This window comes from Rattus norvegicus, chromosome 17 (assembly GCF_021556685.1).
Source record: "Rattus norvegicus strain SHRSP/BbbUtx chromosome 17, alternate assembly SHRSP_T2T, whole genome shotgun sequence".
Lineage (NCBI taxonomy): Eukaryota > Metazoa > Chordata > Mammalia > Rodentia > Muridae > Rattus > Rattus norvegicus.
The window spans coordinates 33,127,442-33,144,959 of record NC_141550.1 but is presented as its reverse complement, the minus strand read 5'-3'; the positions used below and the strand labels follow the sequence as shown (position 1 = coordinate 33,144,959).

At 40.9% G+C, this 17,518-nt stretch overlaps 1 protein-coding gene across 1 annotated transcript in view; it reads left to right on the top strand.

Annotated features, from left to right (window-relative positions):
* LOC103694077 (uncharacterized) overlaps positions 1-17,313 on the top strand; it is a 28,391-nt gene extending 11,078 nt beyond the window's left edge. Inside the window, exons 2-4 of the mRNA XM_087591702.1 lie at positions 6,873-6,976; positions 12,634-12,778; positions 17,130-17,313. Of these exons, the coding sequence (XP_087447828.1) occupies positions 6,873-6,976; positions 12,634-12,778; positions 17,130-17,245 (365 nt within the window). The 3' untranslated portion in view covers positions 17,246-17,313. The remainder of the gene's footprint in view (positions 1-6,872; positions 6,977-12,633; positions 12,779-17,129) is intronic.
* Positions 17,314-17,518: the final 205 nt, after the last annotated feature.

Genomic DNA, 17,518 nt, shown 5'->3' with positions numbered 1-17,518 from the left:
AATGTACAAAGCTCAAAGAACACACCAAAAGAGGGGAGCAGAAAGAATGAATAGGATGAGCAGATTTGTAGTAACTCTGGATACAACACAGCCACTACATTCATGAATGTATGTAGCTGTTGGTGCTGGCAGAAAACTAGCTCAAGATTGGACCTCTCAACCTTTCATTATGGATAGAGAAGGGATCTATGAGGCCCCAGACTTCCCTGAATATATTGGTAGTTAATGGTTGATGGAAGACAGGGTATCATTCTCTTCAGTGATTTAGCCACTGATAAATCGCCCACATTCTGGTGCTCTTGGAGTCACCCATGCTCACTCAAGCACATTTAATTAAATTCAGTAGGTCAGATGCAGAAAGAAGACATGATAATAGAAAGGTGACTTATTAACATTGAGAAGAAAAATGTCTTAGCAGGAGGACCAGGGTAGTGTGAAAGGGTTATGGCATGAAAATGACAGAAGTTCACTGTATATGAAAGTGTCAGCGAGTACAAAAAGGAAATTAAAGACTAATCAAATGGTAGGTTCTTTGGAGAAACTGGAAAATCTTGAGAGCTGCCCAAAGGTACCATTTCCTGGACTGCACTGAAGACGAAAGATCAGCCCAGGGTGCCTTTTGCTATGCTGAGAGGATGCTCCTGGTCTCGAGGAGGATCATCCTGCAACACATTCAAAGCATAATCCTGGATGCGCTGCTTACGATTGTGCTGTCCTATTCAAGCTTGGTGCATGCTGAACATAGAAAGTCGTCTTTATTCTTTTTTTTGGATCATTGTCATAGTTCTATAGAATGTATAAGTGACTATAAACCATCTTATAAACCATGATAGATCTAAAAGAGAAATCCCAGCTTAGGACACCCATCTAGCCAGAGCGTTTCCTTCTCACCAACTACAGCAGTTTTCTCATGTCAAAGTGTGGTTTCATGACAAAGCTGCTAAGATTTTATCCACTTTAATTCTAGTGAACACATCAATGGCTTCCTGGATACAAATAGCCCTTTGTAGGTTAATACTATAAATGTAGGCACATGTCTTATTGGATGACTAAACAAGCAGTCTCCTTCTTTGTTAATTACTATCGAGGGCCAATGTTATTTACATAATAAAGTCAATATAATATCTATTTCTCAGTAACTGAGATGTTCTGGGCTCACCTCTGTTTTATTTTACAATTAGGTTCTATTATTTTTCCTTATTGACTCTCGAGAAAAATAGATGTGGGAACAAACTTAATGGCTCTGAAAATGTCAGAACAATTTCTGTGACAGGAAAGATTCTGTAATGCATAAATGTAAACAAGCACAGTGTTCAATCATTGGAAAACATCAGATTAGATCTTTTACTATTATGCACCCACTCTTTATCTTACTCCTTTTTTTTTGAGTGACTTAGACTTTATAGGTGTGATGAATGCTCCTTTCTTACACTCATTTCTCTGTCTGAATAGATTCGAGGCATTCCAATGGAGTTATTCATTTGGCATAAGTGGGCAGCTAAGCCCTCCAAAGGGTGGGATGGTAAACTTCCAGACACCCTCACTGATGAAACTGCCCTGACAGGAGATATATTCCAAGGACACCCTGGAGCCTTTACCTTCACCCCTCTGGTTAGCTAAGCACTGACTTTCAGAGATGTCCATGTCCTGATCCTTGAAACCTGTGTCTATGCCACCTTGAATGACGAAGAGTTTTCATAGACGTGGCCAAGGCTTTTACAGTGGTAAGCTGATCCTGTAGGATTCTATGTAATCACTGGGCCCTTATCTCGGGAAGCAGAAGGACTCCAGCCAGAAAGTGTGACAGAGACAAATGAAAAAGAAGATCGTGTTCATGGGATATGGGCAGTGTCTACCTGGAAAAGGCTGTAGTTGAAACAATTTTAACATCTCCAGTAATTGGACATAATATTTTTATTTAACCAATAGTTTTAAATTAAGGAACAAGGTTTTCACAAAAAAAAAAAAAACCTTGGTAACCATGAGAACTTACTTGTAGGCATCTAGACCTTCAGGTACAGCATTTAGGATTACAATGCATAGCAACAGACTAAACTTCAACAAAAGGCAAAGAAGTGGATACCCGTGACTCTTAGGATTCCTGAACGCCTACTGACCCCTGCATTTTAACCCAGTGAGGCCTGTATTGAAGTCCTGGACCCTGAGACTGGTAGCTGATATAACTGCAGTGATTTTGGCATCCGTCTGTGTTCACTCAATTGAGTAGCCTCAGGGAACCTACGCAGGGTAGAAAGACTCAGGCACTGTGCCACAAGGTTTGGAAATGAACAGAAGATCTGGACAGATGATGCCCCTGAGTACTAGGAGCTGCCAATCTGGTGCCTTGGAAGAGGTTGGTGAAGAGGGCAAGGGCTTTACTTCCAATGGACTGAGAAGCTCAGTGCTCCAAATCTGCCCAGATGAACATGTAGAACTTACCTACCCTCATATCAACATAACGGTTCTCTAGAGAATCAGAACTCATAGGATGAGTGTCAAAAGGGATTTATTATATGGGGCGACAAGATAGGGTTGTCTAGCAGTGGCTATCTCATTTCAGAGAGGCTGAGAACCTGGTCTTTAGCTGTGTTAAAAGGCCCAAAAAACTGGCTCTAATATTGGCTCTCATAGCAACGAGATAAATGCATTTGCTAGCACAGTGTTAGCAAGCACCCAAAGACCACAGCTTCCTTCTTCCATGTCCTTTTATCAGGGTAGGGAACTACCAAAAGGTACTGCCCACAGTTAGGATGGGTCTTCCCACTCCAAATAATCTGCTCAAGAAAGTACCTTACACTAGTGCCCAGTGGCTCACTTTACATTCGATTCCAGATCAATCCAGACATGTTAACAACCAAGCTTTGCCATCATGATGTGCTCATAAATTTCCCATTAAGAATAGGTAGGCATGCTCAAGGGTTAGAATTAAGTTTATATCATCTCTTACGATGGTGATGGAGTTTTCTTGAGGGAGCTACTTTGACTCTGGGATGATTTCATTTAAGTGGGAGTGATAACAGCTGCCTTTATTAGGACTTTCCTACCCACCATTTTCATACATGTCAAGTCAAAGGAAATGAATGAAGAGGAGAGAGGAGTCCTTAGTTGATGCTACATCTAAGCGGCCCTCTCCAGTCCACTGTCAACACTTCGTACAACACAAGGTAGCAGACCTCCTGATTCCTTGACCCTGATGCCACTTGGGCTGGACAATTGCACATGTATATAGCAATGGGCCCAGGTAAGAACCTTCTCTAAGAGGAGTCCTCCCTTTGAATGTAGAATCTGATGTCTACCACCACACCTTGCCTAACAAGGGATCTGCGTGCATCTCTTGGATAGGTCTGGTAACGAGAGCCTGTTTCCACATTCTAATAGGAAAAGCCACACTCATCTCCTAGGATTCCTCCAAGACTCTGGCATCTCGTTACCTGAGACACCACATTCTTCATGAGAATTTTTGAGCAACTAAACACTAGCAAGTAAGGTGGCTATTCTAATAAAAATCAACTGTTTTGGCTGATTTTCTGAAGTTTTTTTGTTGTTGTTATTTTGTTTCAGTATATGCCACTGTGGTTTGGATAAGTGCCTAAAAGGTTGGTTCCCAGTGTGCAGCAGAGTGGGGAGGGAGTAGAATTTTGAGGGGCAGGACATAATGGGGTATCTTCAGAGCATTAGCAGCATGATATTCAATGGGATTGTAGGATTGAAACCTTGCCTTTTCTTCTGAATCAGGAGGTACATGGTTTGCTCTGTGTGCCTTTCAGCCTTGCTGTGCCTTCTCAGTGCAGAAATGTAATGTGTCAACCCGCCACAAACTAGACACTCCAAAATCATGAGTGCAAACAAGGCTTTTCACTCAGTAAGTTGATTACCTTAGATATTTATTATAGTGACAGATAACCGACATAGTAGAGAGTTGAAGATAACTTTTTAAAGCTTATTGATTATAGAGTTAATTAATCAATAAGGGTTAATGCCATTTACTGTTTAGTATATTTACATGGCAGATGGCATGCTCAAGGTTTGCCATATGTCATCTTATCTAGTATGTCTAATTTCTCTGTGACATTTCTACTTATAGGTTGGAAAACTGAAGGTCAAATCACACTGAAGTACAAATGTTCAATTAGTAAATAAAGGCCATAGGGTTTGACCCTAAGTCACCCCCACTGTCATATTATTTGTCAAAAGTGGGTCTTTGGCCTTTTGAAATCCAGAGGTTTGGAGGTTTAGACTCCAAGACTAATTATTTCTTCCATTGACCTGCTGTTTGGGACACTAGATGGTCACATAGTGGATTGGAGTTTTTTTGTTTGTTTGTTTTTGGGGTTTTTTCCTAAACTCAGTGATCTATGGAAGCATTGACATTTACAACATGTGAAACTGGCCAGGAAGTCTAAGCCCAGAGTCCCAAAGCCTTTATAACCTTTATAACATGTGCAGTGAATTCAGGACCAATTTTCAGAGCTTTGTCAGAATGACTTTCTGTTCAAAGCAGAGCGTGGATGAGGAACAGCCCGTTCATCCTCACAGAGGCTGGATCTATGTTCTAGAACATCTAAAGCTCATGGAACCATCCCAAGGATGAGTCACCCCTAAACCCTAGGGGTGAACTTACCTTTCCCTAATCCATAGCCACTGATCTGTAGTCAGTAGACGCTCAGGAGTCACGTCCTTCCAATTGACCCTTTAATAACAAATGACAGCATTTTGCTAAGTTTATCCAATGGTTGTCTTACATATTTTCATTTTTCTCATCTTCTTGATAGGATATTGATTTGAGTTTCCAGCCTTTCTTAAGGCATCTCAGAAAAATCTTGCCAATATTTACAATTTAGAAATTATAAGTTATAGCTACATTAAAAATAAATTGAAGCTTTACAAAGATTATTATACACAATTATTTCTGGTGAGATGTTTCTCTGTAGAGTCTATTTTTGTATGAAAGAAAGTAGTAAATGTTATTGCTAATGAATTAATTCCATTATTAGGACTTTAGTCCTTTACTGTATTTCCACCTACGACCATTGTGACAGGCTTGTTCCAGTTTCCTTTCTGTTGCTGTAATAAAACACCCTGGCAAAAAGAAACTTGGGAAAAATGGAATTATTCAGTTCTGGGTCAAAGTTCATCAGCTTGTGGAAGTGAAAGCAGGGACTCAATCCACTAGTCACATCACACCCACCATCAAGCACAAAGAGAAGATACATACATCATTCTGTTGGCCTCCTTATCCAGCTTTCTCTGCTCTTATATAGTGAAGGGCCTTGCCCATGAAGTGATGCCAATTAAACCCCTGTAAACAATTAATAATCAGGACAATTCTCCACAGACATGTATACAGGCCACTGATCTAGACAATCCTCCATTGAAGCACTTTCCCCTGAAGTCTAAGTTGTATCTAGTTAACCCTCACAGGGTTTAATATGAAATGTGCCCCCACCAAATTCATGTTTTGAACACTTTGACCTCAGCAGGTGTTACAATTGTAGAAGGTTGTGGGAACTTTATAAGGTGGGACCTAGATGCAGGAGATAGGTGACCGAAGCATCCTCAGGCCACTTCCTGCTTCAGCACCTATTTCCTGTCCATCAAAACGTGAACCACTGTCCACCACACTCAAGCTGTCCTGATGGCCCAAGACCATGAAGACAAGTGACTCTGAACTAAAATGAGCAAAGCGAGTCTTCACTCTTAAGCTGATCTGATCAGGTAGTTTTGTCAGAGGGAAGCAAACATAATTAATATGGTAATCTTCCCAAGCAGTATTAAAATACTAGAATTAAAACATATTTAATCACACCAACCTCTTTTGTTTGCGTTCTGTCTTTCCTGTAAATTTTTAAAACGCAAATCAGTAGTTGAAAGGGTGATATAATCCTACATCTGTCTTTAAGAGCAGGCTTATGCAGGTATTTATGATAGCCATTAATCAATACAGAAATCCAGCAGTTCTTGAGTATCTTGAGAAGGCCTCAGCCAAGTTATAGTATCAGACTTTGCATGTACAATACCACTACTTTTAATTGACTGTAAGGTTAAAGAATGGTATTTTGGATTAAATGAAGTGTATTGTTAAAAATAAATTTTTCCATTTCATCAAAAAAAATGTGGCTAGTGAGATGTGGTGTGTATGTGTTTGTGTGTCTGTGTGTGTCCATGTGTCTGTGAGTCTGCTGGAGGTCCTGCCAAGCGCTATATGCATAGTTGGCACAGTTGGCCAGTGTACTGTAGCATTTAAAATGGCACACCTTGGTTTCTTGTTCTGTTTCCACAAACAGTGCTAATCTAGAGACTTCAGGCAAATCCAAGCACTGCCTGGCTTCTCAGTTATCTGAAAAATCAGAGTCACTCTTTTTACCCAGTTTAGCTTAAGAACTCAGTACCACTATTTCTTACCCATCTGTATCCTTACTGCAAACAAAACAAAACAAAACAAAACAAAATAAAAACAACCCTCCCCAAGTTACTCCATCTTCTACACGGGATCTTTTCATAAATACAAAGTGAAACTCCTTGGAAACGCTTGGCTTAATATACTTAATTGATAGTAATAAGATTCAATTAAGGGGGAATTAATTCACAATCCTGGCTTACATGGACTAGATAGTGGAAACTTTGAGAAAGTATACTTAAGTTTATGTGATGCATAACATGCACTGTATCTTAATACTGTACTATTATAATATAAAAGTACATGATTATATATCTGTCTTCATGTTGTTAGGGACTGGTAATTGGCAGAGATTTAAAAATAAAATTAGCTTCTTAACAGCAAGACATAATTAGTTGTGAAATTCTTCTATCAAATCATTAAGACATGAACACATGTAACGACTTGTAAAAGTAATTTATTCTTGTTTGTTTAGATGCTGGTCGGTTACTCCTCTTTTTTTCATCTGGTTCCCAGTTTAGCCTCAAACAGCAAGTGTTCGTTGAGCTGCAGGGAAGCTGGGCCTTTGTCAACAGAAAGGTACAAAGACTGGGGCGCTCGGGGGTTGGGGGGGCGCATTCCCAAGTACCTGCCCCTTCTTGATGCCCAGAGGGCCCATTTCTCCACTGGGGTGAGTCTTCTTTATACTTGTGTGATGCTATTTTTATTCTAGAATGAATGGGTTGCTTTCCTACTTCAGTGTCTCACCCGTGATCTTGTTGATGACTCTTTATATTCCTTTGTTATTTTCACACATCTCTCCTCCACACCATCTCTCCTTTAACTTCTTTTCCTCCATGAAACCAAAATTTTTCAGTGCTGTGTTCTGTCCTTCCAGACAACACTAAATGAAGACAGAGTAAAGAAGGGAAAGCTAGTGTCAGTTTAATAAATATGATTAGTTAAAAAAAAACTAATGGCAAGCACAAGGCATCCCCTGATTTGTTGAAAGGTTATGCTTTACTCATTAAAACAACTATAAATGCCCCGTTAAGCAGTAGCTATTCTCATTGTGGACTAGAAACATTACAGCAATGAATTGAGCTTATTTACAAGCATAGACTTCTTCCTCATTAAAGAAGCCATGCTTGAAGCAGCCCGAATGCTGCCCGTGTGATTTCCATGGCCAAGGGTATGCCAGGAGGGCAACATGCTCTAAGGTCTGCAGGCTCAGCTGATGAAGTTGTATGGCTGACTCCCTGGGAAGGGACAGACATAGGACTTCTCCAGAGAAGGAACCAATGACGACTTTTTCAGAAAACTGTTGGCCTGTGTCTAAGCTTCTTCAAAATAAACTGGATTACAAGCCCCAAAAGTCTTACTAAAACCCTACAGAGTGTCTAAACCCATGTTAGGGAGGAACACATCGAGGTTTTTCTTCATTTTGGCTTGGTTTTTCAAACAGGATATCATTATATAGGTCATGTAGGCTTCAAACTCGGGACCCTCTTGGTTTGGCTTCCCCAGTGTGAGGACTGTGGCTAATGGTGGCTTTGCCAGGAGCTAGTGACTCTGCACTGCCTTCAGGTTCCCCATCTTATGGTGAGTGCTCTATGCGTCTTCACTTCACCTAGAGGTGAACTCCCTGTAGCTTCTTTTTCCCTCTGCTTGCTTCAGCACTTCCATGGGGAGAAGCTGCTGGAAAGGTGGACTCAACAGAAAGCAATGACACCTCTTTCTGAACTTCCCCAGATTGCCCAACTGTAAGCACTCCAGGCAGTCCCTACCCACCCACTGCCTGGGTCATAGCCCCTGAGACAGCAACTGGATTTTGCAGCATCAACTTTGTTTTCTGAGAAGTCTTCTTCTTGCAGTAGTGGGTGCTTGAGTTTGGTTTTTCTATTAATATGGTAAAACACTGTGACCCAAAGCAAACTTGGACAGGAGAGGATTTATTTTATCTTGTAACTTTCAGGTTGCTTTCCATTACTGAGGGAACTCAGGGCAGAAACTCAAAGTAGGAGGCAGGCACTGGAGCAGAAATCATGGAGGAATGATGTGTATTGGCTTGCTCCCCATGGCTAGCTCAGCCTGCTTTCTTATACAACCCAGGTCCATCTGTTCAGGTGTGGTACCACTCACAGGAAGCCAGGTCCTCCCATCTCAATCATTCATCAAGAAAATGCCCCATAGACTTGCCTACAGGCCAATCTGATAGAGGTATTTCCTCAGTTGAGACTCTCTCTTCCGAAATGACCTAGCTTGTGTCAAATTGACAAAACAAACAAACACACAAACAACAAAAACACCTTACCAACACATAAGGGTTTTCCAAATATAGATGGAAAGTTCCAGCAGACAGTCTCCAGGTTGGTATGACTCATTCAGGAAAACTAGGCAAAGTAGCTGCCGAGATGTGTGCTCAGTGCTGCCTGTATGACTTGGAATTTCCTGACTCTGGCACCTTCGTTTTGAATAGTAAAGGCTCAACTCAAGTGTTGTGGGTTTTTTGTGGGGGGGGTGTTCTTTTTTGTTTTGTTTTGTTTGTTTTTGTTTTTTACTACTTGATTCATTTCATTCTTTCTACAATGCCCCCACCCAATAATAATTTTAAATGAATAGATTGTTTGCATAATATTCTGATAAAATAATTTAACAATTCTAGTTTTGTTTTCTGTGTAAGGGTGTCTCTTTGTCTGTTTTGTTTTGTTTTTCTCTTCCTTGGTCTAAAGAAAGCATGTCCCGTTATGGAAGGGTGAGGTGCTCCTGGGGATATTTAGGGAATTTTGCTCCTAATGTTGTGGGTTGGAATTTAGAAAGCAGACAGCTGTATATGATGCATAGGAGTGAGGGAAGGGGACATCCTAAGAGGATGGGGTCAAAGAACAATGGAAGGGTCAGCTTTGTGCCATGGAAGGGTAAGATGTGAGCCATGAGACAGAATTTGGGGGAAATAGCACAGCAAGGTTTGTTAGACTCTTGGATTTAGCATGTGTAGCTCGCCTCCATCTCTCTGATGAGGGTCTTCTATAAGGCTGGCAGTTCCACTCCTGTCAGAGTGAGTTGTTGTCTCTCTTGAGACAAAGGCCAGGAAGCTTACTCTTTGTCCTGCCTCTCACCTAAAACCAACCTCTCAGAGCTGACCCCCAAGAATCCCCCAGGCCTTCAGGAGAGCGACAGGAACCCCAGAGCACACACGCACAGCCCCTCACAGCACTCAGGCAGGTGCTATCAAGTCCATACTGCAAGTCTAGGAGAGCCAAGTCCCACGCTGTAGCGCAGTGCCTCTCAACCTGTAGGTCAGGACCTGAGGGTGGGGTGAGGGGACCACGACAAACAACATTTTCACAGGGACCACATATTGGATAGCTTGCATATCTGCTATTTACATTACGATTCACAATAGTAGCATAACTGGTTATGAAGCAGCAACAAAAATAATTTTATGGTTAAGGGTCACCACAACATGAAGAGCAACTGTATCAAAGGGTCTGAGCATTAAGAAGGTTGAGATCACTGGTCTAGTGTTTTCTCAATGATCTCCGCCCTCCTCCTCTCCCTCCTCCTCTTCTTCCTCCTCCTCCTCTTCTTCCTCCTCCTCCTCTTCTTCCTCCTCCTCCTCTTCTTCCTCCTCCTCTTCTTCCTCCTCTTCTTCCTCCTCCTCCTCCTCTTCTTCCTCCTCCTCCTCCTCTCTTTCCTCCTCCCTCCCTCTCCTCCTCCCTCCCTCTTTCCCTCCCTCCTTCCCTCCCTCCTCTTAATCCAGGGCCATGCGTGCAGCTCTTTAAACAATTCAGAGGCTTGTGCTTGGCTTCTTGTCAGCTCACCTTCCAGAAAATCTTTTGCCTAATTTCCTGCCACAGAACTTCCATCTCTTCTTCAATCATTACAGCTTTAGGTTGCCCATTAGGGCTATATTGTAAAAATGTGAATTGTCCATGTAAATTATCCAACAGAACAGTCAGTTCACATTCAGCCCCAGTTGACTCTTACCCTCCAGTCTCTCATTACTGTGTCAACCTCTGTCATCATTTGCATCTTGTTAAATGAGCCTTTTATAAATCACTGTGATATCATCATCATCATTATCACCACCACCACCACCACCACCACCACCACCACCACCACCACCACCACCACCACCATTATCATCTGCTTTTTAAATTCCACACATCATCTTGGTTATGAATTAATACTTGTTTGTCTTCATTTTATCATTTACCTTGATAGGTTTATTGAATTGTCTCTGTATCATATGCCCATGCTATGCTATTTCTACCTCAGCTTTGAAATGTATTAATAGACAAACATGTTCATTTATTGTTATATGATTTGTCTCTTTTGGCTAATCTCAATGAATAAGTTTTCATTGTCTTTTCAGGCTAGCTTCCTAAGCAGAATCCACCTCGACATGTTGTTTAATGGCAAGGACCCATTCTGAAGAACATGCACTTGGTGATTTTCCTTCTCAGGGTCTCCTCAGTGCACACACCAATACAATCTGGGTAACGTAGTCTAGACACACTGAGGTGACATAGTACAGCTCTGTTGTGTGCAGGGTGAATGAAATCTAAGTGGCACAGGAGGGTATTTCTTTTGTTTGCTCTTCAAGTATTCCAAGGAAGATCAGAAGACATCTCTGTACTCATTTAATCTTTATGGTTGAATAAAATAGATGTGCATTAAAATTTATGTCCCAAGCATTTTCTTGCTTATAGAAGAGAATCTATGAGGACTAAATGCATGGTGTTCTGGAAGAACTGTTGATATGTTACCTAGCTGTGTATTATGGTGACTGTAAGTCAGGCATAAGTATTTTTGTAGTGTTTCCAAACTTTCATCTAGCAAGCCCTGTTCCAAGAATCTGTCCTAAGGAAATGATCAGAGTTAGGCAGGCTTCTTCCCTAGAAGGTATTTCTGAGTATGATTTATGAAGATAATAATGGAGATTAAAGGATAACCATTTCATTAAATGCTATATATAGTCATAAATATTTTTTTAGAAACTAGGTTTCTTAAAAGTGATTATGAAAAGATTGCAGGTCATACATGTGCATGCACATGTGTGCACATGTGTACACATACACACACACACACACACACACTTATAACATTTTCAGTAAGTTTGCTTAATCTGGTATGAAACAAACTACTTCCCCTGCAGATGGTGCTTAAAATAAGAAACAATTGTGCCATTTTATTCTTTTCGTTCCTATTTAGTATCATAATATAAATGACCCATATTTTAGAGCATTTATCAAAAATATAAAAAAGACTGCAAAAAGGAAATTCCGTGTGGGTGTAAAGTAAATCCCTTGAACCAAACAGAATAGATCAAATGTGTGGAGAAAGGAGGGTAATTTGGATCAAGAGTTCATACTCGGTAAGGGAGTGCCAGCTCTCTGGGTCTTTCCTACGGAAGCAGCGCAACTTCAGAAGAGGTGGGAGGACATTTAGCCAAAGCTAAGAGTTCTAAAAAGACCTTGATCCTGTGAATGACTTCATTACGAGGTGTTTCAGAGAAGGGCATGGAAAGCTGGGTCCAGGATTTAAAAGACTTCTTGCACTCTGTTTCTACCAAGGAGAACAGTAAGTAGTGAAGCCAACGGAATAGAAACAGATGGCTCAAATTTTCTTTGAAACACAGACAGATTGAAGAGAAAGGAGTTTGGCAAGAAGACATCTGGGGTTTAGCCAAACTGAAAACATTTGAGAAATGGTATGAGATGCTGGAAGAACATTAAGGCGCCCACAACACTCACATTAAGTGTAATGCGATAGAGACGCAGAAAGAAATGGAGTTTTAAAGACAGAGCCCAGTTTCCGGTGAGCTCTAGCAGCTGACTCAGGAGGGATAAAGATTCTGATGACTGGTCAGGCCTAATCGGGCCACCTCAGCAACGAAAGTGAGACTGGAATGCATAAGACCCAGTTCAGTAGCCAGGCTGCTGAAATGCTCAGCAAAACCAGACCATGTTGCTATAACTGCCCATAGCTGAAACCATGCAAGACTGGTATGACCAATGTGGCCGAAATGACTGATGGCATTGTAATATGCTAAACCCAAAATTGGATGTAGAACCTGCCTGTTAGACTTGAATGTGTGGCTCAAACTCCCTGTGATGCTGCAATGAAGTATAGTTGAAATATCCAGGGAGGTTGTGCAGTTTCTGTGTGACTAGAACAGCCTGTGGAGTGTGAGCCACCACTGTGGCTGCGGTGACTTAAGACTGTTGTCTTTTCTTCTCTTTAATTCATAGGCATTAGAGTATGACTTAACACTTTACAGCAGAAGTAGCCACTCCATCACCACATCGTTGAAGTATTTAAACCTCCTGTTGCAAAGAGTTAGGAAGATCTCCAGAAGGTGTGTTCTTCTGAGGACTTCAGCATCCTTTGGCTCAGGTGAACACAGGTTTCAGTGAAGTCTTGTCTTAGCATCTTTGAGTACAGAAGGACAGTGTGCTATTCTGCCAATCGGCCACTGAAGGGGCAGCAGTGTGTGAGTGGAGACACACATTTCTCAGATTTTAGAGAGAGTCATATATGGAGATTGGAAAGTCACAGTGGCAGTGTGTGAGCGGGTTCTAAACAAGGAAGAGAGAGACAGACGAGCCTACTAAGTATGCTGCAATTGGACAGAATGGTGATGCAATATTGTCAGGAAAATGGGAGAACATAGAACACAATGAGAGAAAAGAGGCTCCCATGATGTAAGTTGGTGCTGTTACCTTCAACTTGATCAGATTTTAGAGTAGAGCATGGGAATTAAAACATGATACATATGAGTAAGTTCAGAGTCTTTAGGTGGCTAATCTTCTCTCCCACATCTACCAGCCCACAGAAAAGAGGGAGAAGCAGTCAACACTGGGAGGGATGATAGAAGAAGGGCCCTGTAAGCCCTGGTGGAGAACAGTGCATTCTATTGCCCTGAAACAGAAAAGATTCAGGTGGCAGTGGCTACCAGAGATGTGGGACACCGCAGGGTGCCAGTGGGCTACCAGAGAGATGAAAGTCTCAGATGGCGGTGGGCTACTACCAGAACATGCAAAGTTGACAGAACTTGAGTGTATTAAGACAGAGATGAGGAAGTTGTGGCCAAAATAAAAATGGGCTTTGGAACCTTTGGAGGGTTCTATAACTAGACAGAACTTTGGAGGGTTTTTGTCCTTTATGGTGCTAACAGTAAATTTCTTCGGTTACAAACCTAGTTGGTTTACACCAAAAACAAGGAAATTAACTGGAAGCATTGTTTTCAAATGTTCACACTCCTTAATGATACTGACAAACCAATTAATTCTTTCCAACTTTCTCTAAGGAGAAAGACCAGTAATTAGTTACCTATTAATTATTAACTCTTGATTATAGCTTAAAAAAAGAAGATAAACAATAAACAAAACAAAACAAAGCATAAACATCTCAAGAGACCTGTTATTTTTAAATTATTTGAGCAAGAAAATGGTCTAGAATCATATTTTTCTAGGCCAAACATGCTCCCAAATGCACCTCCTCAACTGCTGGGATATTTTTCTCTAGCTGGAAAAGAGACACTGACACAGAGGTCTCCCGATAGTGTAGCATATTCATGCTACCCATCATCTAGCAGCTTTAAGATTAGGATTGGCTTTGCGTTTGGTTGGTATGACTGGCAGGGTACTTCATGCTTAGGTACACGGTTTTGGGTTAATCTTTAGAGTGTTTATGGATCAAGCTAGAGTCCAGTTCACGAAGTACAGAAACCACTTTGGACCAAGTATTATCATCAAAGTATGGAAAGAAATTTAGGCCAAACTTAATTCAGTGTAACAGTAGGAACAGTTTCGGGATAAACAATTATTCAGAACTGTCTGTGACTGTAAGGAAAGGCTATTTGGTGAGATGTTCTTAATGTTAAGGTTCCTGACAGAAGGAGAAATAAGAAATTCATGTCCCAGCAGAGATTTTCATTCCATCCAACTTTGTCAGCTAACTGCTTAAACACTGGCCAGGAATTGTAAATTCCTCAGGGAAGGTATGAATCACATTACGCAAAAAGTTCTGTTCCAGACTAGATTTGAGGTGACTTTTATGTGTCTGTATGGAATTCCATATACTAGATTTGAGGTGGTTTTTATCTGTCTGTATGGAATTCCAAAGAATGAGATGCCAACTTCTTTTTCAACTTGTTCTCAGAAGTCTGGTGAGATTTCTGCCCAAGAGTCCCATCCCCATAGGCTATCTTTCTGAGGTACCTGACCAGCCAACCTGTTCAAGACTCACAAGCAGGAATTTCCAGCAGTGTTTCCTTAAGAGCATTCAGATATTGGATCTTGGCTGGGAGTATAACACTGCTTAGCATATGGATGGCCCAAGTTCAGTTCCCCAGCACCACAAAGATAAAGAATGTTCATGTGAAGAAAGAAATGAATTCTCTTTAGAATAAAATATAATCTTAAAAATTATGAACAAGATGCAAGATGCAAGAGGAAAGTAAACTATATTGATGACTGAATGGCAAGTTGTTATACAAGATTTTAATTTCAATCCAGGGTTTCTACACTGCCTTGATCATTTAGTTCCTGGATAGAAAACATATACCTTTCATTTTTATAATAAACCTGAAACAGCACATAAGCTAAGCAGATATCTACCCCCTTTAGGGTTTAGTGTTCCTGGGCTTTGGAGGATTAAAAAAAAACAATAAATAAATGAATAGCCACAATGGGTTAGGTAAGGCCCTGAGAGCTGGTCAATTGAAATTAAAAACAGCCTAAATAAAACCCAACAAATAATAACTCAGGTTTATCAAAAAATTCTAATAACATAGAGGATAGATATCTGCCAGGCTCTTTTGCAGTTTAAAGCTTATGATAAATATAAAGTTATATATGTCTTTTATCCAAAACCTAAATAATCAAGGCAGGGTAGGAACCCTAGAATGGGATTAAATAAATTCTACAACAGCGAGTGCTGAAAATCTGTCCTTTGCAACAATAGCAGTGACAGTGTCTGTCTCATGTTTACCATGTTTGGATACTGGCATCTAGCCAAAGCTTCCATGTTCCAAAGGAAGGTCACTCACCTCTTGGTCCCACAGCAGTAGCCACAGCAGCCACAGCACACGGCAGGCAGCAACATCTAAATATGTTGCCATTTTCTTACTGTGTCTCTCCGTGTCCGCCATTTGCTTGACTTCTGCTGTTTCGCTCTTCGTTTCATTTTTAAGTTTTCTATTATGTTTCATACAGCTCAACCTTGTCTCCTCACGCCCTGCACCCTCGGGACTCTAAAGTCTTGAGACCCAGCCTATTGGTACCTGATCCCTGGTGCTCTGTGGGACACATGAATCAAGCCAGAGTCTTCAGAGAAATATATCAACCACTTCTCTGTTTGTTTGGGATATTACAGTAATCTTTTATTTTTTACTCTTCTGTTTTTCAAGAATGCATATTGTTTGAACTTTTGCTGTTATAGCTCCAAGTAAAATTCATCCTAAAAAATATATATGTGAAGAATATGTTAGCACAGTTTCCTCCAACCATGCTGCTCTCTCCTCTCCAGGGCGCCAGTTTCTGATGAGGTTTCCCACCAATCAGCATTCCTAACTTACAGCCATTCTGTTCTAACTTTAACCTTGTGATGTGCATATCTGCACAACCATGCTCTTTGCTGTCAGTGCCATATTAGGTAACCACAGGAAGTAGTCAATACTCTATTATAAGAGTAGGCTAACTGAATGTTCTAAGGAGAGTGGAGGGCCACTAGGCTGAGCAGATATTCAGTGGGTGAGATGTAATCAACACATGATTTAATGGTGCTTTCAACTTACATAGATTTTTTTTATAGATATGTCTCCAGTTGGGGGCATCTGTGTGTGTGAACATTGTTGAAACTCTTGTTAGCAGGAGAGAGGTATCAGGTGTCCAAGGAACTGCATAGACCAGGAATAAATACGCTTTTGTATTTCCATTTGACTTCAGTCACACATTGTTTCCGTATGAGCATCACTGGGAGAATAGATGTCTCTACTGACCTTCCCATGTCACGGTCCTTAGCCTGTAAGGTGGTAGAGAATAAAGATCAGCATGCTTCTCCTCGTCTGTCAGTCACAGGTTCGCCCATCTCTACACCCGCTCCTCATCCCTGCTGTAGAGCAGCCATTGGTGGATCTCCATCCACCATCTTCTTGTGGCTTTATTCTCCATTCTTTCTCAATCCAGCTTCTCAGTCAGTATTTGTCTTCACTGGGTTTTGGGTTTTAACTTCTGAAATACATATCCATCACTACCATTAATTTCTACTACCTTCTTAAGAAAGACTATAAACCAATATTGCATTCTCCTACTTGAAAATTTTGCTTCGAATAGTTCCAGGTTGGGAATACTTTTCCTTTAAAATAATTAAAGGATTAAAAGAATCCTTTCTTTGCAGTCGACCTCCTAATGCTCCTGTGTGGAAAAGACAAAACTGAGTTCCCATCTCCTGCCCATACTGGTTTCCCATCTCCTGCCTATCCTAGGTTCCCATCTCCTTCCTGTCTGGGATTCCTTCTAACTTTGCTGCTGTTGTCATTTGGGTTTGTTCTTTCAAAAGCTTTTAGAATCGCTTTTGTCCCCATTTGTTTGGAGTTTCAAATGACTCAGTTTGAAACACTTCCCATTAACCATGTTGGGTTTAGTGTCTGCTTCAATCTAGAAACTCACATGGTCTGCTCTAAAGAATTACAGAAACCCATAAAAGGAAGTTTCCTCACTTACATGTTCTGTTTGCTCTCCAGAAGCTGGGACAGTTACTCAGAATGTGAAGTGGGACCTGTGTGAGAAAAACGTCCAACAAATTCAGCAAGTTGAACGTGGCACTTCAGACATTCTACGTTTAGAAGCATGGCACTGAGCACTGCACCTAGGGATTGGGAGACAATTTTATTGTTTTGATAAAAGAATGTGATTTTCATAGGGAAATTTGTGTGGGATTCTAGTTTAATATCACACAGTGAAAACTCCCTGGAGGCAACCAAAGTCAGTACTCTTTAAAAGGGTTTTATAGTTAAGAAACCATGTGGATAAAACAAGCCAGATAAATTGTAATTAAATGAGTGACATGTATAAAATAATTTGTAAACAATCTCACAATGCCCCAGGCATACACATGTCCCAACTAAGCACT